Source organism: Eulemur rufifrons, chromosome 7 (assembly GCF_041146395.1).
Source record: "Eulemur rufifrons isolate Redbay chromosome 7, OSU_ERuf_1, whole genome shotgun sequence".
NCBI classification, from domain to species: domain Eukaryota; kingdom Metazoa; phylum Chordata; class Mammalia; order Primates; family Lemuridae; genus Eulemur; species Eulemur rufifrons.
Genome location: NC_090989.1, coordinates 223,713,997 through 223,738,589, shown reverse-complemented (window position 1 = coordinate 223,738,589; position 24,593 = coordinate 223,713,997). Strand labels below are relative to the sequence as shown.

Below are 24,593 nucleotides of genomic sequence, written 5' to 3'. Positions count from 1 at the left end.
CTTGTTATTAAATTGGAAATATTACCACAACTGACAGGATTTTTTAGAGAAAATGGTCTAGAAAATAAAAATAAAGATATTTAATTTGGGGCCTTGGGGATAATTGTTTTGTCTTTGGGGCTAGGAGGATTGACGTTTCAGATACATTTATATTTAATATTTAAAATAAATATTTTTCTTCAAAATCTTGTTATTTATTCCTGGGCTTGGGTGAGAGTGGCTGAGGTGACAATTTTTACCACCAGTGTTTTCAGTGCGTTATTTAAAAAAAAAAAAAATCTTCAGAAGAATGCTGTTTACACATTTATCTCTGTGTCCAGGTGTCAACTGCCTAGAAATAAAACCTTTAGGTGAATGTGTAGTAACTTCCCACGTAGTCACCAAGCAGCCCATAAATTTTTAAAACTCAGCTATGAACCCAGACAGCCTAGTTTTGCTTTAAGCGCTCTTAGCTGAAGAACAAAGTTGGTCTACTGGAACTCTTGACGTTGCTTCTCCAGGGTCCACTAACAGCCATGAGAACTAGATTCCTGATAGAAAGTGGACGACCCGAAGGCCTGAGAGATAATCCCTGCTCATGACACTCCTTTCTATAGTTGGAAATTTTCTCTGTGTTTGTCTTTAACTGTCTGTTTATGATTCAAAAAAAGCGTGTATTCTTTTCCCTTGAAAACCAGGAGGTCATGAGTTTATCTTGATCTTTTGGTAAAATTTTTTTTAGGTTCATGACTCCTACAAATGTATCTGCAGAATGTTCAAGCTCTCATGCTCTTCTGGGGCCTCTACCCAGACGTTTTGGCCTTATTTTTTTCTTTGGCTACAAAGAACAAGAGGAATGGAGGACGTCTGTGGGAGGGTGGCGACAATGGGTTCAGGGAGCTGAGAGCAGTTACAGCTAAAGGTGGATGTGTAAAGACCCAATCAACATATAGCCAGCCATCATTGGGACCTGGGGGAACAGTGGCCCAAGCAGAAGGTCCCCAGGCCCACAGCATCAGCATCACCTGGAACCTATTCGACATGAGGATTCTTGGGCTCCATCCCAGACCAACTGAATCTGTGGGTGGGACCCAGAAATCGGTTTTAACAAGTCCTCCAGGTGATTCTCAGCACATAAAAGCTTGAGAACCACTGGCCCAACACATGACTTCCTATTTTAGAGTGTAATCTTTCTAGTAGAGAGCAAATTTTGTTCTTGGAGTTACTACATGACTCGTATAACTAATAAAGCTCCCAATTACTTTAAATTAGTATCTTATATATCAAAATGTACCTATTAGCAACTAAATTGTACATGGCACTACATGAGATGCTTTACAAGAAGTACTATAAACATTAGGTCCTCATCGGCTAGGTATTTAAAGGCACTTTCTGAGTGCACCCTTTTGTTCATGGACGATTTATCATAAGCTTACTGCATCTTTTTGATTAAGAGAATATAATGATATTTTTCACCTTTTCCTCGGGAATAGGAAGCCAAGGTGTAAACACCTGGACTTTGTGGCTTTGGCCTTCACTTTGTCATCCATGGTGGCAGCAGCAGATGTGCCACTGGTGGAGGAGTAGCTGGGATGCTTGCCCTTATTTAGAGGCACCCACAGTCTCATTTAAAATATATCATTTTAGAGAATTTACCGCTTTCAAGTGTCAATGCAATATTAAACATTCGATTCAGACCAAGAATCTATTTCAACAAATACTGTAGTGTTTGTTTCACTAACATATGCATTCCAGATGTATTTACATGAAAACAGAAGAAACTTATGTTGGGCTAGCCTCAGTTTCCTCATCTGGACCCAGTTTCTTCATGGGTTTAGCAAAGGACTTGGGCCCAGAAATCTCAATGGAGGTGCTGTTCACATTTTTGGATGAGACGACTCTTCGTTCAAGATTGCATAGTTCAGGAGATATGTCCTCCCCAGGCCCTTCCAGTAATATCTCTTAGTTACTGTAGCAACCAAAAGCCCCTGCAAAGTGATGGGTAAATTTAGTATCTCGATTGGGGCCATGGTTTCACAGGTATATACACATGTGAAAATTTAACAAATTGTATACTTCAATATATATCAATTATAACTCAATAAATCTGCCAAATAATGCTCCCCTCCCCCATATTTCTAGGCCCATTTGGGGATGAGGGTAGGGGAAGGTGGGCAGAACAGGCCCTGGCTGTAAGCACCTGAAACATGCAAGGTCTCTAGTGGCTCTAAAATTCAATGAATCTGTCTTTGTCATAGAACTAATTGCTTGAGATACTTTAATGTTTTATTAATAGTTTACTATTGCTCTGAAGCTGCAGGATCTCTGTTTCCCTTAGCAACCAAATACATTGTGTTATTTTTTATTTATTTCGAAGTTGTTCAGTTATTTTTAGATATTATGTACGTGTTTGTTCTATGGATTATTTCATTTTGTAGATGGAAAAAGCCCTGAACCTGTTTAAGATTTGAAAGAGGATAGAAAAATCCCTTTCAACCGTCTGGTTCCATAATCTTCCCTAGTCACGAAGGAGATGAGTAAGAGAAACATGACCGCATCTTAATATTTTGACTCCAAATTCTGTGCTGTGATCAGCAGCTCCAGGATGTCAATAAGGTTTTACATATTGATAGGATAAAGAAGAGAGAGTATAGTTGATAATGTTTGCACCATGTAAACACGAGCCTTGGGTTGCAAAGGGAGGCAAAGTTTTTAAGAACCAACTATGAACCAAGCATGGTTTTATTCACATATTATTTATATAATAAATATTAACTTTTATTACCCTTCATCTTTACCCAAAAAACCCCATTTGACATTGAAATAATTAAGGCCCTAAGACATTAAGTCACTTCACCCAAGGCTACACAGCCAATAAATGACAAAGCCGAGTTTTGAACTCAAGGGTGGCTGGCCCCGAAATTTTGTTTTTCTTTAAACTGTGGTGATAAATCCCAGGAATGGCATTTCTGCTTTATCGGATCAGGAAAAATGTCCAGATTTTGTCTTAGAATTATGGACCTAGATCTGCCTCTTTGGCCTCCTAAAAGCTGTAGTCTCTTCTCTTCTCAGGAGACATCATCACTACCTTCTCTGGGGTGGGAAAAATGGTTTAAAAGCTGGCAGTAAAAGTTGAAATATCTTTTCATGTTCCAGAAGAATTACCCAACCAAAGAATTTTTTAAAAGCCCGTGCATTTTAATCTCGTCACTTATAAAATAGGAGTTTCGCTTGATGTGAGGATCATTGCAGAAAACAGACTGTGCTTGGGTTTGATTGATGTGCTCTTCAGGGTTTATTTGGATAGCTAAGGAATACCCTCACTGGAGGAGAGAATGCCGCAGAACTACTGCAAGGGTAAAACATTATCTTAAATGACAAGCAAACATATACATTAAAGGTTCATATATGTGTTTCCAAATATCGTTGCTCGACGTTACAGTTTTGACAAACTAGCTGGCTACCTGCGTGTCAGGACACGCTGATATAAACTCATCCAAGAGTCTGTCTATACCACGGATCAGCACACTACAGCCCAGGGGACGAATCTGGCTCACTGCTCGTCCTTGTGAATAAAATCTAATTGGAACACAGCCATGTGCATTCATTTCTGAATTGTTTGTGGCTGCTTTTCTACAACAGGAGCAGAGTTGAGTAATTGCCACACAGAGTATGACCCACATATTTGCTATTATATCTGGCCCTTTATAGAAAAAGATTGCCAACCCCTGGTCTATACCAACATTCTGCCCCAGGTTTTATGTACGTACAGCCTAAGCAGCCAGCATAGCCTTTGCAGGGTTAAACAAGAGGCGTGGCTGTTGCTGGGCAAGCCGTTAATATGATGCCCTTTCAAGTCAAGACTCTTTAAATATTTGTTCAACATGTATTTGGTGGGAATGGGGAGAAACTAATGTCCTACAAATAAAAGTTATGTACCTCTTCCTTTGGTTCAAAATAAAGGATTAATTACATACACTGAATATTATATAACACTTTACCTTATTTGACATGGCCTTCCAAACACAATTTTCCAGTATAGTAATAATTTCTTAGGAGGTTTGACCTTTAGATAATCAATGATGTCACATGTTCCCAGTAAATGACACCCCAGAATGCATTACTGTATTTGGTTTTGGAATTGAAGCAGTCTCCAGATACTGACTTTTAAAAAGACTGGCTGTCAGCTGTTTGGCCTCAGAAGATGGTGCAGCTTCCTATTATACGATGCAGCTCACATGTACCCATCACAGAAGTGCTCAGCAGAGGGAGGTTTTGGCACCAGCAAGGAGTGTGTCTTTTGTTTTGCTTGGTTTTGTGTTTCCATTCAAGAGCACTATCTAATTTGGCAAGAGAGAGCATCAATTTATATTTCACTAGTTACATAAAGAGTTGTGTGTGGAAACTAAGCCACCTTGCCTGGATTGGCAGAGGCAATTAATAATACCTAAGGCTGCTTCTATAGATCCTTACTGACAAATGTCCAGCTTGAAGACTAGATGTCACCAGTAGTTTGTTACTGGACTATAGTGTCACTTGTCCAACTCTATTGCCACTTAAATTTTTCTGTCTGATGTCTGTACATTCAGACAAAGCACCCTTCATTTATCCTCCCACGCAGGGAGTATGGTCATGCTTGTTGAACAAAAGTGAGGATGGGGGGGGCTGAAGGGGAAGGGTATATACACATGTAATGGGTGTGGTGCACACCATCTGGGGGATGCACACACTTGAAGCTCTGACTCGGGTGGGGCAAGGGCAATATACATAACCTAAACATTTGTACCCCTATAATATGCTGAAATTAAAAAAAAAATTAATAAAGGGCATTTAGCATACTTTAGTGAAACCACTGCTAGCACCCAGGAGTTGTTGACCTACTAGTTTTGTCAAAAGTCCCCAAGCACACTACTGATGATTACAATGTGAAACAAAGGAAACTCACCGAATAGAAAATGCTGCCCTGCAAACAACAACTCTGGGTTTCAGCTCTAAAACTGGACCCCTTAGGTGTCCTTGAGATGTTAAATTAGTTTTACCCCATTACTCATTACCAAATCTCTCAGCCCAGTGCCACCAAAAGCAGTACTTGGTTATCAGACTCTAAAACCACATAAACAAAGCTATGACATTCATCATCTAAAACCACTGCCCAGAACCCCACAGCTGAAATTTTCTAAGCCTCAATTGATGCCAAGACAAGAAAGTGGGTTTTTTTTTTCCCCACACACTACATAAATGCATTGAAGAAACATAAGGTAAACCTTAAACTGTGAAGAACTCTGTTCTTCTTCAGACTTCATTTTTGCTAAATCTGGATGCTAGGCACAGTTCCGTAGCAGGTAATTCCAGGCAAGGGAAGCCTGCAGAAACTTGAGCAGACTAACGTGGATTGTGGTCACTGTGTTTAGCTGCTGGCAGTCCTGCCATGGTTGGAAGTTGCCAAGCTCTGGGTACCTGTGCCTGGGAGACTGTGGGCTGCCACCCACGTCCACACACAGGAAGCCGGCAGCCTGCAGCCTCAGGAAACCGAGGCTGGTGTCTGCTGCCTGATCCTTGCTGGACTTGCTGTTTGATTCTGCTCTTGTGCACTGCAGCTCCTGACAAATATCAAGGCCTGACAGGGACCAGCAATCTCATTAATTTGCATTTCCTCCACTAGAGCTTCATTCATGTCAAACTGGTGTTTATTAATTAATCACTGGAGCAGCTGAAATAGGCAGAGGTAAACAGACCTGCTGTGGGGCTGAGCGTAGAGAGCTCTGGAGGGCAGGGAGATAAACGTATGGCTTTTAACCTCTAACTTTTAAAAAATTATTTAATTTTGTAGATGATAATACATTCACAAAACAGAGTTTGACCTGTTTTTAAAAGGAATAGTGTAAAAAGTGTTCCTTTTGTCCTTAAGCTATTTTTACCCAACGTCTAACTCAAATTATCACTGTTACTAGTGGCTTGTTTTCCCTTTAAGGATTTTTTTAGGCATACACATATCAAAAGAACGTTTTTTTCTTTTTTTATACAAGTGGTGGCATGCCATACCCAGCATTTTGCGTCATGCTTCGCTTAATTTATCTTAGAGATCTTGCCATGTCAGTATATAATAAACAACCTCATTCTTTTTTTATGCTACATAATATCCCATTGTGTAGCTGAATCATAATTAATTTGACCAGTCCTCTTCCAAGGGATATCTAGGTTGCTATAATGAATAACTGTGTATACATGTGTTGTTTGTACATAGGCTAGTTTATCTGTAGGATAACACAAAGGCATGCATTTGCTGGATCAAAGAGTTAGATACGTTTGTAATTTTGATAGACGTTATGAAAATGTCCTCCATGGGGAAAGCATCAATTTATATTCCCGCTAATAATGTTTCAAGGTGCCAGTTTCCCTTGGGCTACATCAAAGTTTTAGATTTTAACCAATCTTATGGTCTCTCAATGACATTTATTTTATTGTGAATGAGGTTGTGCATCTTTTCATGTGTGTGAGTCATATATATTTCCATTTCTGTGAAGTGCCTGATCATATCCTTGGCTATTCTTTAAAATTAATTTCTTGGTCTTTGATGTAGTATATTGGAGCTTTTTATACCAGGAGGTTAGCCCTTTGTCTATGATATGAGTTGCACATATTTTCCCATTTTGACATTTTATTTTTCCTCTTTTTTTCTTTTTTTAAACTACATGATCAACTCATTCTTCTTGTGAAATGTTTACCTCTGGGTTGTTTCCTATCATCATACAGCCTCAGTCATCCAAATGTATTGAGCGCTTCCTGCATGCCAGGCGTCCCCATTCGCATTTCTGTTCACTTAGCCATTCTATTTGAAGAGGCTCAGTAATGCACCTAGTAAAACTCAATTTGTAAGTAGCAGGGTTGGAGCTTGAACCCAGGTCTCCCTGGACTGTAAGGTCTCCCTACAGCTAACTGTGTATCGCCTCCTAAATGCTGAGAAAATATTTGGATACAATGCTGAGGCATCATACATACATTATGAATATGCAACTATACTTGCTTAGGGCAAACAACCACCATTTAAATGAGCAGGTGATTTGGGGGCCATTCCATACCATGAGCCTGACACAGAGATATGACTGCTTTTCTCTCCATCAGTCTTAGTTCCTGTGTCACTCTCCTAGTGTGTATGCCTTGCGGCTGCCCGAGTGTAATCCTAGCCTTTAAAGATAGCCATTTATTATATGATGATGTCCCCTAACAACACAAGCCAGCTTCCTCTGTACTCACCAAAAGAAACAGTCATCTGTAACCACGCAGGAGGAAAAACTGGCTGCACTGGACATATTGAATAGGTATTTTCTAAATAATTTTCAAGGGTGATTTTTTTTACTTTGCTGAATTTTTGCCTTATGTATTGATTTTTGAACATAATTGCCATATAAGAATCAGCTCTACTATAGTAACACTTACTGTGTCTCTACAACGTGCCAAGTAATGATGCAAAAATCTGACCTCAACAAACTTAAATTGCAATAGATTCCAAGTATGTGATTTGTTGTGTGCTTACTTTTTTATTTGCACAGTCTTATTTGTGTGGTATCCATGAAAAACAGACCATGATAAATTTGCACAGGCCTTCAATGTCCCACCTAGAATGTAGTACAAAGAGATCTTGAACCTTTCCGTAAAATTCTATTGCACCATTCTAATTTTCACACTGAAAAATTTAAGTATGAGTAGGTGTTTTGTCTGAGGTCTTGCAAAAGTATAACGTTGTAGGGATTCAAAGAATAAAAAGGATGAGATTGATAAATAAATATCAAAATTCAGGCCAGTGGGTATCTCTAAATATGATCAGTAAAAAGTACAGAAGGGAATTCAACTATATGGATAATGTTTTATTTTTTAAGCAGCATTTTGGGTTCATGGGTATTCATTGGTTTATTTATTTATTTTATATATCATACATATTGTATAAAATTTATTCAAAAATGAACCCAGAAAAGGGGGGAAAAGATAATGATATATTTGGCAATGGAAATCAAGTTTTAAAATTTTTTAAATAGTTAAGGTCTCTTTTTTGGAAAATATAAATATAAGAAAGAGTTCAGATTGAGGTCCTACCCAGTGTGATGGTTCTCTCTATTGGTAGGATATTTTAAGAATTATTTTCCTTATTCCTGGTTAAAAATGTTTATCAAATATCCAAAGTTCAGGGTCAAAAACAAAATGCATTTTGAACTTGCTCCACACACTAAGCCCTGGGTCTTATTACCTCACACATTACAATGTGGTTTCACTGGGGAACACGGAGTGGATTTTCCCAGGAAAGAGGCAAAGGGGGATGAAGAGCTTGCAGGCTGGAGACTGTGATTGGCAGGGACCACTCACATGGAGTGATCCTCCCCAAGTCAGCCTCTGGTTTCACCTGATGACCACTGGCCTTTGTGACATGAGCTTTGAGAGACCCACTATCAGGGAGTGATTTTTCTAGAGGCAAAAATTGGCCCAGGACTAATAGGGCTAGAATTTGAAGTCAAGATTATCTTTGCTAATGTTTTCTCTCTTTCTTTCTCTCTCTTTTCGATATTTTAACTTCAGTGAAGGGAGCAATCTGACCCCAGCACATCACTACCCAGACTTCAGATTTAAGACATATGCTCCGTTAGCATTCCGATACTTCAGAGAACTTTTTGGTATCAAGCCTGATGATTACTTGGTAAGAACCTATAATTTTCCTTCCTCCTACAGAAATGTGTGATGTAAACATTTGTCTCATAGCAACAGTGACAAGTGGCTTGTGTCTCTTATTTTATAAAGCTCTGGGGTATAGTAAAAGTTCCAAGTTTTAGGATGATTATAAGTTTAGCTTCAAGAAATTTGATTTGATTCTGCAGCTTTTAACTGATAGCTATAAAATCTGCTATGGTAATTGATATTTAAATAACTGTGATATCGGTTGCTACTTCAGATAATTATTCTAACAGATATATTATAATTAGTTCTAAATACTCCTGTGAATTTTGCTGATTAGATTCTATTTGAAAGCCTCCCTATTTTAATTGCCTTATTTTACCATTCATCTCAAACCTGCCTTGGCCCACAACCATTTCACCTTGACCTACAAATTTGAATAACATTCTAAAGAAGCTGGATCATTTTGTTCACAACATCTCTTCATGCAAGCTCTTTTTAAACATATTTTTATTTGGTACAAGGGCACATTTTATCCTCAGATTTGTCTTTTCTCTCCGTCTTCCTTCTGGCACATAGGAGGTACAAACACAACAGTCTTTCTGTGAGGTAGTCTGATGTGACCTCAGAGTTTTACCTTATTCCTGTTGAAAGAGCCAGGAACTTCCTTTCTGTTGCAAGCAAAAAAATGGTTTATTTCATAATCCGATCACTGTTAACACCCTCGGGCTTTTCAAAATTGGTTTTCAAGAAACTATAGAAAGGATGCCATTAAATATTTATTGTTCATCCCATTCTGAATGATCTTAATCAGACTTTCGCCAGACCCTGGGATAACGCTTTTCAGAGGAAGCATAGCAACACTTGTCACTGGTAACAAAGGGTATTTAAAATGCATCTTATAATTTCTATAAGATGTAAATAATGAAGTTCAAAGCTGATTCTATTCTATGCTGATGAAAATCCATGAACTATCCTATACTTTAATTGGTCCCTAAGAAAATCATATGACTTCTGCCTGATGAGATAACACTGCTTCCTCAAGGCACATGAATAACTCTCTATAGAGCGGTGCAGATCAAGTAGAAAGTCCCTGGGCCTCTTGCTGCTCTTAAATGTGCATGTCCATGTTGCTCACGCATGTGCTTGTGCTCTTTGTCTCTCTCTGTCTCTCTCTCACCTCTCACCACTCCCTCTTTAATTGAAATGTCACTTGCCTCTACCCATCACTACCAACTCAAGAACACAAGCACGCACATTTGTTGTGTGTGTTTGTGTTTGTGTGTGAGAGAAGATCCTTTGGTTTCTGGCCCTTCTATAATTAGTGAGGGTCGCCACCATTCAGGAAATGTGTTTGGGGAACCCAGTGGGGTTTTGTTATTATATTATGGAAAACAAGGTCGACCTCTCATTTTCTGCTGCACATTAGAATTTAATGTATGCACCTTCTGAATTTCCTTGAACTTCTTACCAGCAAAGAGATGCAATAGACTTGCATCTCAGGACAGGATCTAATCACTGTGACAACATGGACATCTGTCTTTAGCCCTCCTGTGTCCATTGCCCCACAGGGTGGAAGTCCATTCTTTCACTTGTTCTGGCCTCACAAAATTGCTTTCTCTGGAGAAGACCCTTTTCCATCTTACGCAAGTTTCCTAATGAGCCTTTAAGCTGGAAAAATCATTTTCATAATGGGATTGGAGTAGTCACAAAGGAGCACGGGAGACTAAGCTCCTCGCAAGAAAAGTCTTGGTCCCTGTACCTCTCAAAATGGAAATTAATCAATCACTGAGTACTTTCAACACCTGTTGTATCTAAAACACTTTGCTAATAGCTATAGGGAGATTCAAAAAAACTACAAGTCATGACATTCAGAGAACTTAGAATCAAATTGTAATAATAATTTGTTTATGTAGAAATACAACACTACCAGGCAATAAATAAGAAAAACTGAGCAAAACATGAAATGCTCTGGAATTTCAGAGGAAGGAAGGGTCTTTCCCTCTGTTGGGGTGATGATTAGGAGGTCTTCTTATGTGCAGCATGTGGTTTTAGCTGTGCTTAGAAATTACAAGGGATTTTAATTGGTAGAAAAGAAGGGACAGATGTTGAGGGTAGAGGGGCTGTTGCCGACTGTGGGACCAGAGATGTCAATACATTAGATGTGCAGAAGGACTTTGAGTGGACCAGTATGTCTGGAAGGGAAGGTTTTGATCAGGAACATTCATAGATAGGGCCTATTAAACATTATTAGGACAATTCAAATAAATAAGCTCCTAAATTATAGGAAATTAAGGAAATATAAAGATCGACTATGTATTTGATGGTGTTAAGAAATTACTTTTTGGTGGGATGATGACATTGTGTTTTAAAAGGGGAAGTCCTTATCTTTTAGAGGTACATACTGAAAGAGCTACAGATGAAACGATCTGATGTTTGCAATTCAATAGAATCTGTGGAGTTGGTCAAAGGATACAAAATTTCAGTTAGACAGGAGTTCCAAGTACAGGAGACCTATGCTACATGGTGACTATAGCTAATAACAATGTATTGCATGCTTGAAAATTGCCAAGAGAGTAGATTTTAAATTTCCCACCACAAAAAGATGACAAATATGTGAGGTAAAGGATATTTTAATTAGCTCCAATGATCAAAACATCATGTTGTACACCTTAAAAATGTACAATTGGTGTCAATTAAAAAACTTAACTGGAAACATTGTATACTTTAAATAGGTGAATTGTATGGTATGTGACATATCTCAATAAGACTGGTGTAAAAAAAAACTATTTGAAAGCCAAAAAACAGAAGAAGGTGGAGGAAGATGAGGAGGAGGAGGAGGGGAGAAAGGGAGGAAGGAGGAAAGGAAGAGGAAAGGAGAGGAAGGGAGGGGAAGGGAGGGAGGAAGGAAAGAGAAGGAGGAGAAGAAGAATCTGAGGAAACAGGGTGGGGGAGTGGTTGGAAGTGTAGAAGAAACAAAACTGGCCATGAGTTGATCATTGTGGAAGCTGGAAGATAGACACATGGATGTCAATTACACAATTCTCTTTACTTTTATGTATATAAATATAATTCAGAAGGTGGGGGAATGATAAAGCCAGGCAGGTAATTGTGCTTTTGTTTGATTCTGTTTTTCCACCTCCCTCATTCACTACACACACAGTTCAATAGACACATCTCGGCCGGGCGCGGTGGCTCATGCCTGTAATCCTAGCACTCTAGGAGGCCGAGGTGGGAGGATCACTCGAGGTCAGGAGTTCGAGACCAGCCTGAGCAAGAGCGAGACCCCATCTCTACTAAAAAATAGAAAAAATGATTCGGACAGCTAAAATATATAGAGAGAAAAAATTAGCCGGGCATGGTGGCGCATACCTGTAGTCCCAGCTACTCGGGAGGCTGAGGCAGAAGGATTGCTTGAGCCCAGGAGTTTGAGGTTGCTGTGAGCTGGGCTGACGCCATGGCACTCTAGCCTGGGCAACAGAGCGAGACTTTGTCTCAAAAAAAAAAAAAAAAAACAAAAAGGGCACATCTCTGGGACTTGCAAGAGGCAGAACAAGAGCAGTGGCTGTAGCTAAACGCGACTGCCTGGTTTCTACAGCCGCGGCCATCCGCCTGCCCCTGCATTGGAGACACCGACAGCCCAGGACTGAGGCAGCTTCCCAGCAAGTCTTGGAGCTTCTGGAAACTCAGCTCCAAACTGCTTTATCTGGGGACCCCACCTAAAGATCCGGAGTGTGGTAGATGAGGAAAGGGTCTTTTGCGTGGCGCCGCATGCTTCAGAGAGACAGATATAACAGCCCTCAGACACTTTGTACCCCAGCTCCTCATTTTACAGATGAGGACGCTGAAGCTGGGATCGGTGAGGGGAGATGCCCGAGGTGACCCACGTTGGTGGGAGCAGAGCCTAGGCCACACAGTGGTGTCCCCATCCTTCCCCCAGTGCTTGAAGACCCTTCCCCAGCTGGCCTCGTGCCTCCTGCCCACCGAGTCACAGACCACTCGTCAAATACGGGCTTGAGGGAGCCTCTCCTTTTCCCATCCAACTGTGATTGTCCATTCTGAAGAATGCAGCCCAAAGAGGTCAAACACCTCTAACAAAGCACATTTTGGAAGAGTGAAGCCCAAATAAAGCACACACACACACACACACACAAAAAATGACATAAGACATCTCTTGAAAAACTGAAGAAACAAAGGGTACAGTGCAAATCACAAAGTACATCTTGGCTTCTGTCAAACTGGGGCTACTTTTGGGGGAACATTAGCTGTCAGTCACTCCACAGATAGCTTTGATAGTAAATACCTGTGATATGTGTGTATTTCTACTTAGTTTTGTGCCGCTGCATCTGGATTTCTGCCTGAATTATTCTGTTGATGTTTTCAATGTCATTAAAAGTCACCACGTGCCTGCTGATTACAAGTGTCATGTCGAAAATGTGCATCATTTGGACTGTGAGACAGTACGGTCGGTGAAGGTGCTTTGCACACACAGCAGTGCGAACACTGCTGCTCCCTTATTTGTTCTAGGCAAACGCCTCCCCAGGCAAGACCGAGGGCCCCAGAGCACGCCCATCTCTGCCTGGGCAACAGGCTATTGATTCTTTCCTTCGCCACCATGTGCCCAGGTATTCAAAAATCCAGTGCAATTTGTATGAGCCCTTTCAGGCTCACCTGCACCAATAAGAAAAAGGGCAGAGTGAATATTTTATACCACTGGGGAGGGGAGAAACGGCAGGTAAAATTATCTCCACCACGGGGCGCAAGTTTACATTGTTCATTTGCGTCAGCAGGGCCCAGCTGGGGTGTGCTTTGCTTTCTTTGCAGTGGGTATAGCAGGGAGGCCCTGCAGGAAATAGAAGCGAGAAAATGAATGCATTTGAACAGCTTGCACAGAGGACAAGTGCCTGGAATGTGCATAAAACCCAGGAGCGCACACGGGGGCTTCTGGATCATGACTAATTAAAATGTTCCCGTCTCTCCTCTTCATTTGCTCTTAAAAGGCAACATTTCAAAGAAGGTTGCTTAGAAGGGAACGTGGTAACCAAGTTGCAGAGTGAGAAGCCGTAGAATTCTAGAGGGTAACGGTGATGTTCCTGTTCAGTGTCACCATCCAGTTTAGTGCACATTGATGCTGTGCTTAGTAGCCCCCAGTAGGGTATTAAAGTGACTCAAAACAATTTTTTTATTCCATTGTATTAATTCATAAATTACATAATAAAGGAGTATTTGATAATTTAGCAACTGATGAAATAGTCTCTGTATTGTCACTTCTTATAGAAGAATTTGAGATTTTGATTGGGAGCAGATGTTCAGGTCCGAATCCAGTTTTCCTAGACAGCTCTTCCTGGATCATGCCCTAATTTCTCTATTTGCAGCCTCTAATTTCTGCATCCTTTGTTGTTTTTGTACTTTCACAACAATTACTCCTACCTATAAGAAAGTTCTGTATCAGGAATTCAAATGCCATTGAACAAAGAATCAGAATTTTTAAAAAGAGTCTGGGGTCTGCCTTCACTTTTTATTAAGTTTGGGATCCACACCTTTGTTTTCCAGGGTCTCAAATTCATTTATTATGTGACATGCCCAACTTTTTTCTTGCTTCACTGAGAGTGTCTTAGTGTCTCTTTGGGTGACCCTGTAGTCACAGGCACTAGGCTGAAAACCTCAGTGTGACCTAGGACGGTGCCAGCTCTTCCTTACTTGCCTGTGGAATGGGTATATTGCAGGCTGTGTGCCTCTCTCACCGGCATTTGATCATGTATTATAAAAATAGCTACAGAAATAATAAATGGTCACTCTTTGCCAGGGCTTTCAAAAGCATTCACTTTAAAAACTTTTAGCTACTTTCAGGTAGGTATTATTACCTTTATTTCAGAGATGAGGCTCTAAGACTCCAAGATGCTAAACTCCCTACTCAGGGCCATATAACTAGCAACTGGCACAAATCTCACGCCCTTTCCATCAGTCACCCTTCCATATGGACACATTGTCTGCACACATGGCTGGGCAAGAGCTCTCTGCTTCCTCTCAGTTTTTATGGCATCCTGTCTGCAGTCTGATAGCTATTTTTGTTTTCCTGACTTATCCTCAACTCATCCATAAGGGCTTGGGCTGTAATGCTGCTTAGCAAGACAGCCTCAAGAAGACAGGCTAGCAGGAAGAAGAGGAGGTGAAAGGTAGAACTTGCCAGCAAACACTTGCTGCTTTCTTTTCTTGGAGAACTTTGTTTCCTTTATCCACAGTTCTTCTAAAAGCAAGATAATGTAACAGGTGGCATCTAGAAACTGTCTTTTAATCATATTTCTCCTAGTTTCTCTCCCCCTCCTCTCCCTCTCCTCTTACTCGCCCTCCTTTCAGATTTTTTTATGACTTAAATATTCATAAGCTTAGAACAAACGGTTTGGAAGGTTTTCAGCCTCAGTGTTTTCAGATGCCTACATCCTCAAAACACGGTTCTTTATATTACAAAGCTATAGTAATCAAAACAGCATGGTACTGGCATAAAAACAGACACATTGACCAATGGAATAAGATAGCACAGAAATAAACCCACCTATTTATCATCAATCGATTTTCAACAAAGGTGCCAAGAACACACAGTGGGGAAAGGACAGTCTCTTCAGTAAATGGTGCTGGGAAACCTGGCTACCCACATGCAGAAGAAGAAAATTGGACCCTTATCTCACACCATATACAAGAATCAACTCAAAATGGATTAAAGACTTAAATATAAGGCCAGAACTTGTAAAACTACTAGAAGACAACATAGAGGGAAAGCTGTACGAGGTTGGTCTTGGCAATGAGTTCTTGGATATGACACCAAAAGCACAGGTAACAAAAACAAGAATAGACAAATGATATTGCATCAAACTAAAAAGGTTCTGTACAGCAAAGCAAACAATTAACAAAGCGAAGAAACAACCCACGGATTGGGAGAAAATATTTGCAAATCATATGTCAGTTAAGAGTTTAATATCCAAAATGTATAAGGAACTCAAACTATTCAATAACAACCAATAACCCTATTAAAAAATGGACAAAGGAACTGAATAGACATTTCTCAAAAGAAGACAGTCAATGATAAATGAAAAAATGCTCAATATCATTAATCATCAGGGAAATGCAAATTAAAACCACAACAAGCTGTCAACTCACACCTATTAGACTGGCTATTATCAAAAAGTTGAAAGATAACAAGTGTTGGTGAGGAATTGGAGAAAGGGGAACCTTGTTACACTTTTGGTGGGAATGTAAATTAGTGCAACCATTTTGGAAAACAGTATGGAGGTTCCTCAAAAAACTAAAAATAGAGTTACCACATGATCCAGCAATCCCACTACTGGGTATATGTCCAAAGGAATTGAAATCAGTATGTCAAAGAGATAGATGCATTCTCGTGATTATTGCATTAATAATTCATGATAATAAAGATGGAAACAACCTAAATGCTCATCAACAGATAAATAGATTTTTTTTTAAATGTGGTACAATACACAATGGAATACTATTCAGCCTTAAGAAAGAAAGAAATCCTGTCATTTGTGACAATATGCATGAATCTCAAAGACATGTTAAGTGAAATAAGCCAGGCACAGAAAGACCAATACAGCATGATCTCACATGGAATTGGAAGGCGTCAAGCTCATAGAAGTAGCGAGTGGAACGGAGACTACCAGAGGCTGAGCTGGGAGCGGGTGGGCAGGGGAAGGTGAAATGTTGGTCAAAGGGTACGAAGTCTGTTAGACAGGGGCAGGGCAGGGGATAAGTTCTGGCGATCTATTGCAAAGCCAGGTGACTATAGTTAATAATAATGTATACTTCTAAATTGTTAAAAAGAATGGATTTTAAATATTCTTACCACAAAGAAATGTGTGTGAGGTGATGGATATGTTAATTAGCCAGACTTGATCATTCCACAGTGCATACATTATTGAAACATCACATCGTACCCCATAAATGTATACAGTTATTATTTGTCAATTAAAAATTTAAAAATAGGCCGGGCACGGTGGCTCACGCCTGTAATCCTAGCACTCTGGGAGGCCGAAGCGGGAGGATCGTTTGAGCTCAGGAGTTCGTGACCAGCCTGAGCAAGAGTGAGACCCTGTCTCTACTAAAAATAGAAAGAAATTATATGGACAGCTAAATATATATAGAGAGAGAAAAATTAGCCAGGCCAGGCATGGTGGTGCATGCCTGTAGTCCCAGCTACTTGGGAGGCTGAGGCAGGAGGATGGCTTGAGCCCAGGAGTTTGAGGTTGCTGTGAGCTAGGCTGACGCCACAGCACTCTAGCCCGGGCAACAGAGTGAGACTCTGTCTCAAAAAGAAAAAAAAAAATTAAATAAAAAATTTAAAAATAGAAGAATAAAAAATGAAAAAAGATAGGGTTCTTTAAGCCCCTGCTTTTGCCAGGCTGGTCCTGACCTCACACCTGCATTAATTTCCTTACCTTTTTCTCTGCCCTCTACTTTTTCTCTAGTCAATCGTGTGAGTTATTAGTTAATAAACACTGACCTTAACAACCAAAAATTGACCTCTCTGCTGGTTTTTAGCATTTTTAGTGAGATTACAGCCCTTCGGTTGTTGGTAGGGTTCAGCCATTTATCTGACAAAAATTCATAAAGCGCTTGCTATGTCTGTGCAAGCAAGGCACAGATCCCGGGACCGAATCAGAGTATAAATGCTCATAGTTTCTCCCCACACAGAGTTTGCAGTTTAGAAGGAACTCGGGAAAAGGAAATAGGCAATTGCAGGATTTTGTGGTGACTCCTGTGATGAGAAGATCCGGGGCCAGGAAGCAACTGATCTAGACCCACGGAGCCAGGAGGTGTTTCCCAGAGCAAGTGCTGTCCCCGCAGGCACAAGGCTAACGCTGTGTGACTGCCTCTGAATTATGCTCCCTGCGTCTTCCTCTTGTCTGCCTACACTGGGTTCTGTCCCCAACAGAGTGATGTCCACTGCACACCCTCCAGTGGCTTTCCGGCTCCCTTAGAGAAAAGGCCAAAGTCCTTGCACTGGCCTGCAGTGCCCTGCGTGGTCTGCCCTCCTGACCCTTCCAGCCTCACCCCTCTCAGTGCTCCCCACGGCCCCCTCTGCTCTAGCCCCTGGCCTCCTTGTTGCCTCTTGAACCCCCAGGGCTCAGGCCTTTGCATTTGCCCTTCCCCCTGCCTGAAATGCCCTTTCCCCCAGACAGCCACATGGCGTGCCGCCTGTCTCCTCAGCCTCTGCACCAATGCACCTTTCCCAGCCAGCACGGACTTCAGCAACTGCCCTATCTTAAATTTCTGCAGCCCGGCCCTCGCTCCCTGCCTCTCTCTCAGCGATTCATTTTTCTCCACACCACTCAGCACAGTCTGATGGATCATTTGTTTACTTGTTTACTGTCCGTTTCCTCCTATGGGGACATAAGCTTCACCAGTGCCTGGGACACAGCAGGTGCCCAGGAGCTATCATTTAAATGTTGATTGAGTACAGGAAGGTGTCTAGTCAAACAGGTGAAGGTAGAATGGGGATTGTTTCAGGCAGAGGAAAAAGCAAAAGCCCAGGACTGGAGAGTGTGTGGCATGTTGAGAGCCTGGGAAGTCACTCTGTGTGGCCAGAGCTAAAGTTTATGGAGGGAAGCGATGAGAGAGACGGTTGCGGAGGAGACCAGGTCATTCATGGCCTTGAAAGCTGTGCTAAGAACCACTGAGAGATGTGAAGGCACAGAAGGGCCTGATCAGATTTGCATTTTAGAAAGGTCCCTGGCTTCCTGGTGAGGTACTAGAGGGGACGAGTGGACAATTGAGACCAGGAGCTTACTGTAATAACCCAAGCGTGAAATGATGAAACCATTGAGCTTAGGGTATTGGCAGAAACGGTGGCATGAAAGGGGGCAGGCAGAATCAACAATCTGGATGGGAAAGGTGAGGAAGTGTGAGGAGTCAAGGATGGTGCCCAGGATTCTGGTATGGGGAACAAGGTGAATGATATTTCCGTTCTTTAAGATAGGGAAAAGTGGAGGAAGGTAGAGGAGAGGAACAGATGATTTAGAGTCACCATGTACAGTTGTGCAGGGTGTGCACTGCCCAAGCATTCCTACATGGCTGAGGGGAAGGAGTGGAGACTAGAATCCAGCCCTTCTTCTATTCACCAACTTTGTATGTTGCTCCAGAGCTGCATATGCCAGGATAAAGGGATGCATCTAATTACAACAAAGGGTTACCACATGGGCTAACCATAGCTCTGAGATGAATTTGATTGTAAACTTGTTGCATGTGAAATGTTTGTGGTAAAACCAAGTAAAAATGTCTATTAAAATGTTTGGTGAACAGGTCTGGAGCCCTAGAGAGAGATCTGGGCTGGAGATACAGATGTTAGCTTAGCGTCATCTTCTTATTGAAATCATGAGTGGATGACATCTCTTGGGAAAATAAATAGTGAAAAGAGAATAGGGGTTGGTGTTGAATTGATATGATACATAGTGTGGATCACATCTTCAATTGTTATTTTTATGAGCACTTACTGGAAACAAAGCACCTTAGTCAACATTACTGTTTGAATTATCTCATTGAACAGATGGGATTGTTCATCATTCTATCCCATGACACTGGAAGTGGGGAGGGCATGTCTGTTTTCCATCACAGAATTATTAAGACAAACAGACCAATTAAGTCTTTAGAAATCTCACAAAGAGTCTACTTAGTATACCTAGAGCCTCCTTTGAAAGCTCGTAGAGAGGGCTTCCTGCTTCAAAATGGCCAAGACATGTAATGCTGGGATTGCCCTCCTTGGAAGCATCCTATACATCAAGTATATTTTTAAATGTTTCTTTATTTACTCTTTTAGTACTCCATCTGCAGTGAACCTCTAATAGAGCTGTCCAACCCTGGAGCCAGCGGATCTTTGTTTTTTGTGACCAGTGATGATGAATTTATCATCAAAACAGTTCAGCATAAAGAAGCTGAGTTCCTCCAGAAGCTACTGCCAGGCTATTACATGGTAAGGAACTGCACATTGTTAAAGCTACTACTTTAGGTTTAATTACTTTCCTCAACAGTGCTTTCTTCTATGTTTTTTCCAGTGCCTCCTTGGCGTGTTCCTTTCTCTTTGGTGAACTTTATTTTGCATTTAGATGATGCCATGACATTCATTAAATAGATTTAAAAAAGGCAACTAGAACTGAATGGTAGAGCATAGTTGTTGAATCACACAATCCTAGGCCCAAATCCCAGCTCAGCCATCAACTAACTGTGTGACCCATATAAGCAACATAACTGCTGAGCCCTAGTTCCCTCAGCCTTTAAAAGCTGGGAAATACCTGATAAAGGAAGGATACATGATACAGAATAAGGGAAGAGGAAAGGAGGCCACGGATTGCATAGGTCTTTGCACTCGGTACCTGGTAATAATATGCATAGTTAACAATCATTGATTGCTTACTATGTGTTAAGCAAGATCTTGAGTATTACATTCATTAACTTATTCATTAACTCATTCAGTCCTCACAGCAACCTTGGATACTACAGTCATCACCGTTTTATAGATGAGGTAATTGAGGCAAAGATAAATTGAGTAACTTGCCAAGTGTTATTCAGCTAGACAGCTGCAGAGCTGGGGCTGCACAGCGGTAGGGTTGCAGAGGCTGCATTTTCAACCCCTGCACTAAAAAATACATGTGTTCGGTGTTTGCTATTCTTAACTAGCACACTTCAGAATTTAGGATTTCATAGGTTAAATATGATAACATGAAAATAATCACCTTCTGTGTAATGTTTTCAAGAAATAGTAACTTAACCCAGATGGATTTACTACACATTTAGGCCAAATTTTTAAAGAAATTAACACTTTTCCTAAGTAGTCCTATCATTTGCATACCCGTGGTTTCATTGTACTTTCATACCAGTGAATAATTTTCTGTGATTGGAATGGCTACATGAAGCTGTTGGATCTCCAAAGCTCCAGTTCTGCCATTCATTTGCTATAAGAGGTGATAATTGTCATCTTTGTTTCAAAAAAATAAAATTAATGAGATATCACACAACTCATTTGTATGTAAAAATATTATTTTAATTTGAAAGTCTGCTAGAGACAGCATAACATTTTGTAAATTAATCTCATCTACAAGTATAGTAACTAAAAATCTTAGTGGCCAGCATGCAGATTTCAAAAGATTTTGATCTTGAACAAGTGTTTTCTTTTCTTTAGAGAAAATGGAAAATATAGAAAAGCAAAAGAAGGTGGGGCAAGTTGGCTCATGCATGTAATCTTAGCACCTTGGGAGGCTAAGGCAGGAGGATTACTAGAGGCCAGGAGTTCAAGAGCAGCCTGAGCAAGAGCTAGACCCCATCTCTTAAAAAAAATGTAGAAAAATTAGCCAGGTATGGCAGTGCGTGCCTGTAGGCTCAGCTACTTGGGAGACTGAGGCAGGAGGATCACTTGAGCTCAGGAATTTGAGGTTACAACAAGCTATGATGATGCCACTGTACTCTAGCCCAGGTGACAGAGCGAGACCCTGTCTCAGTAAAAAAAAAAAAAAAAAAAAAAAAGCAAACAAGAAAAATGTGACCACTGTAATTTCTTTCCCAGAGATACATATTACTGAAATTTGGTATATATGCTTTTAGATATATTCTGTTCATACATACATTTTAAAATAATCTAAAATTGGGTGCTCTTTGATAACCTGCTAAATGAGTAAATCTGAAACTTCTATAATTCTAACCTTACATATATTAGTTCCTTATTATAGAACTGCATTGTCTAATCTGGTAACCATTAGCTATATGTGGCTATTTAAATATTATTAAAATTAACTAACATTTTAAAATTTAGCTGAACAAGTAGTTTTATCCCTTTCATGTAAGCTAGTATAACAAAACATGTAATTCATCTTATTAACAAGAAAAAATGGGCCGGGCGCGGTGGCTCACTCCTGTAATCCTAGCACTCTGGGAGGCCGAGGTGGGTGGATCGCTCAAGGTCAGGAGTTCGAGACCCCGTCTCTACTAAAAATAGAAAGAAATTATCTGGCCAACTAAAAATACAAAAAAAAAAAAAATTAGCTGGGCATGGTGGCTCATGCTTGTAGTCCCAGCTACTCGGGAGGCTGAGGCAGTAGGATCGCTTAAGCCCAGGAGTTTGAGGTTGCTGTGAGCTAGGCTGACGCCATGGCACTCACTCTAGCCAGGGCAACAAAGTGACACTCTGTCTCAAAAAAAAAAAGAAAAAAATGTGAAAATCATGTGGTTATCCAATCAGATGTTGAGGAGAAACTGAGGCCCTTAAAATTCAACATCTTCACCTAACTAAAATTCCAAAAATTGGCAGGGAAGTTTTTTAACACAATAAGTAAATAAATGAGCATGCACATATTGTGCATTTATCAGTCTCCAAGAGTTCACATAATACCTCATGGAGAAAAACAAGAGGCTTTTCCGTGGAAATGTAGGAAGAGACAAGGGTACCCTCCATCGATGGTACTTGCCAGTGCCTTTGCTAGAATTTCTGGTAGTGACTTTTTGAGCACAAAAAGAAACAGGAGGAAAGTATAAGCACATTCTCTGTAAGTGACACAATTGAAAATGAATAAAACTTCAAGAAAATAAACAAGTAAGTTCTAGAGGTAACATGAGTCCAGGAGATTTGCAGAATACAAGATAAATCTACAAAGTCCATTGTATTCCATTATATAGTTGATATATAGAGCTGGAGAACACAAGGGAAAGAAGGAGGTCCTGTTCATGATGACAATAATTTATAGTAAACATTATTAGAAAAATAGCAATACAAATAAATTACATACGAGTACTATAATTCTGATTGGGAAAACAAATTATAATTAGTGTAACATATGAACAATAATCAGCTCAGAAAGAATTTGTGTAATGGCAAGAAAAACTCTAAAATACTGCAGTCTGTAAAAACAAATGGTACAAGACCAATATGAAGGAAACTACAAAATGTCACTGAAAGACATAGAACAGATCTGAAATGATGAAGAGATATGCATTGTTCCTGAACTCAATATGGTAAAGATTTCATTTACCCCCAAATAAACTGATAAATCCAATCTAATTCCAATCAAAGATTTTTCTCAGAACTTGACAAAGCTGATTCATTTGGGAAAAAAAGCAAGTTTCATTTTAAGAATGTTTTTAAAAATGAACATTCAAACAGAAAGGTTGTAAGAATGAATAAAATATTTTTGAAAGAGAAGAAAAATGGTAGGACTGCTATAGCAAATACCAAAAATCCGTAAGGCTATGACCAATGTTAAAGCAGTGGTATTAGTACAGTTCCAGACAAATGGATCAATGGAGTCAAATGAAGTGTCCAGAAATAGACCTGTTTATATTTGTCAACTTGAATTGACATCGGGGAGACTTACACTCAACTGGGAAAAGTCAGGCTATTCAATAAATGGCCATCCGTTTAAGGGAAAACTAAATTCCCTATTTTAGATACTTCACACACACAAAAAAATTAATTCCATATGGAGTAAAGACCAAATGTGATGACCAAAACTATTAAAAAATTTGGAAGAAAATAGAAGTTTATAACTGTGGGGTATAAAAAACTTTGTTGAACCAAAAGCAAACAAACAAACAAACAGAAGAAACAAGTTCATAAATGTGACTACATCAAAAGACAAAATATATAACAAAAAATACCAGACACAAAATTACCATAAGCATATAGAATATTTCTGGAATGATATAAAGAACATGAGAGCAGTCATTTCCTCAAATGTTGGGAATTGGGGGAAGATTCAGGGATAGCAAATTTCATTGTACATATACTCTTTAGTAAGTTAATTTCTTATCTACTTTTAAAGTGGAACAAAAATTGTCATATATTGCTTATTCTTATAATAATAAAAAAGACAACATACTGGGAAAAATATTTAGCCCCTATAGAAGAAGGAAATGATAAATATTGAATTCCAGACTATATCAAGAATACCAACAATGACAAAAACATGTAGAAAAATGAGCAAAGGATCTTAACACAAAAAATTGTCTTTGCAGTGGCTAAAAATATACCCAAAGTATTAAGTTTCTATAATAATCAGTGGTATTCAAATTTTTAAAAACAAGTTTTCATTTTTGACCAATCGTGCTTACAAAGATTTTAAGGTTTGGTAATATTCAGAATGGGTAAGAGTGATGGGAAATGTGTAATCTTACACCGTGTGGTTGTAAATTAATCTACCATTTTGGAAGACAGTTTGCAGGAGCTATTAAAATTTTAAAATGTTCATCCCTTCTACTCCAGCAGTCAATTTTCTCTTTAGCTACCTAGAGGAATAGTCACTCATGGCACCCGTCAATTCTTTGCCTGTTTTTCGTTGGAGCTAATTTGGAACACTGTGTCCATTTTCAATCCAGTCACTTTTACTGCTCTGAGTTTAGAATGGTAAAGTTTTAGTTGCAGTAAGCAGACTTAAAGTTGCTGTTCCATTAAGCAGAAACAGCAAAAATTTTAGTGATGGACATTAATAAAGATAATCACATCCCATTTTTAATTACTGTATCAGCATGAAAACTTATCTTTTGTGGAGCATTATTTTGTAAAAATTGGATGTTATAAATATCTTGTTTGTTTGTTTCTAGAATTTAAACCAGAATCCAAGGACTCTTTTGCCAAAATTTTACGGACTGTATTGCATGCAGTCAGGGGGTATTAACATCAGGATTGTGGTGATGAACAACGTTTTGCCACGCTTCATGAGAATGCACTTTACTTATGACTTGAAAGGCTCAACGTATAAGCGAAGAGCGTCCCGAAAAGAGAGAGAGAAATCCAACCCCACGTTTAAGGACTTAGATTTCCTGCAAGACATGCACGAAGGGTTGTATTTTGATACAGAAACGTACAACGCACTTATGAAAACACTTCAGAGAGACTGCCGGGTAAGGATATGTCATTGCTGTGATTTCCTTTGAAATGTCATCTGTGATCATGTACGCTT

General features: G+C 39.8%; 1 protein-coding gene across 7 annotated transcripts in view; it reads left to right on the top strand.

Moving 5' to 3' along the window:
• The window catches only part of PIP5K1B (phosphatidylinositol-4-phosphate 5-kinase type 1 beta), a 273,143-nt gene that overhangs the window by 153,119 nt on the left and 95,431 nt on the right, over positions 1–24,593 (top strand). For all 7 annotated transcript variants that reach the window (XM_069474144.1, XM_069474141.1, XM_069474143.1 and 4 more), the window contains 3 exons: positions 8,548–8,665; positions 19,469–19,621; positions 24,235–24,534. In XM_069474144.1, the coding sequence (XP_069330245.1) occupies positions 8,548–8,665; positions 19,469–19,621; positions 24,235–24,534 (571 nt within the window). The remainder of the gene's footprint in view (positions 1–8,547; positions 8,666–19,468; positions 19,622–24,234; positions 24,535–24,593) is intronic.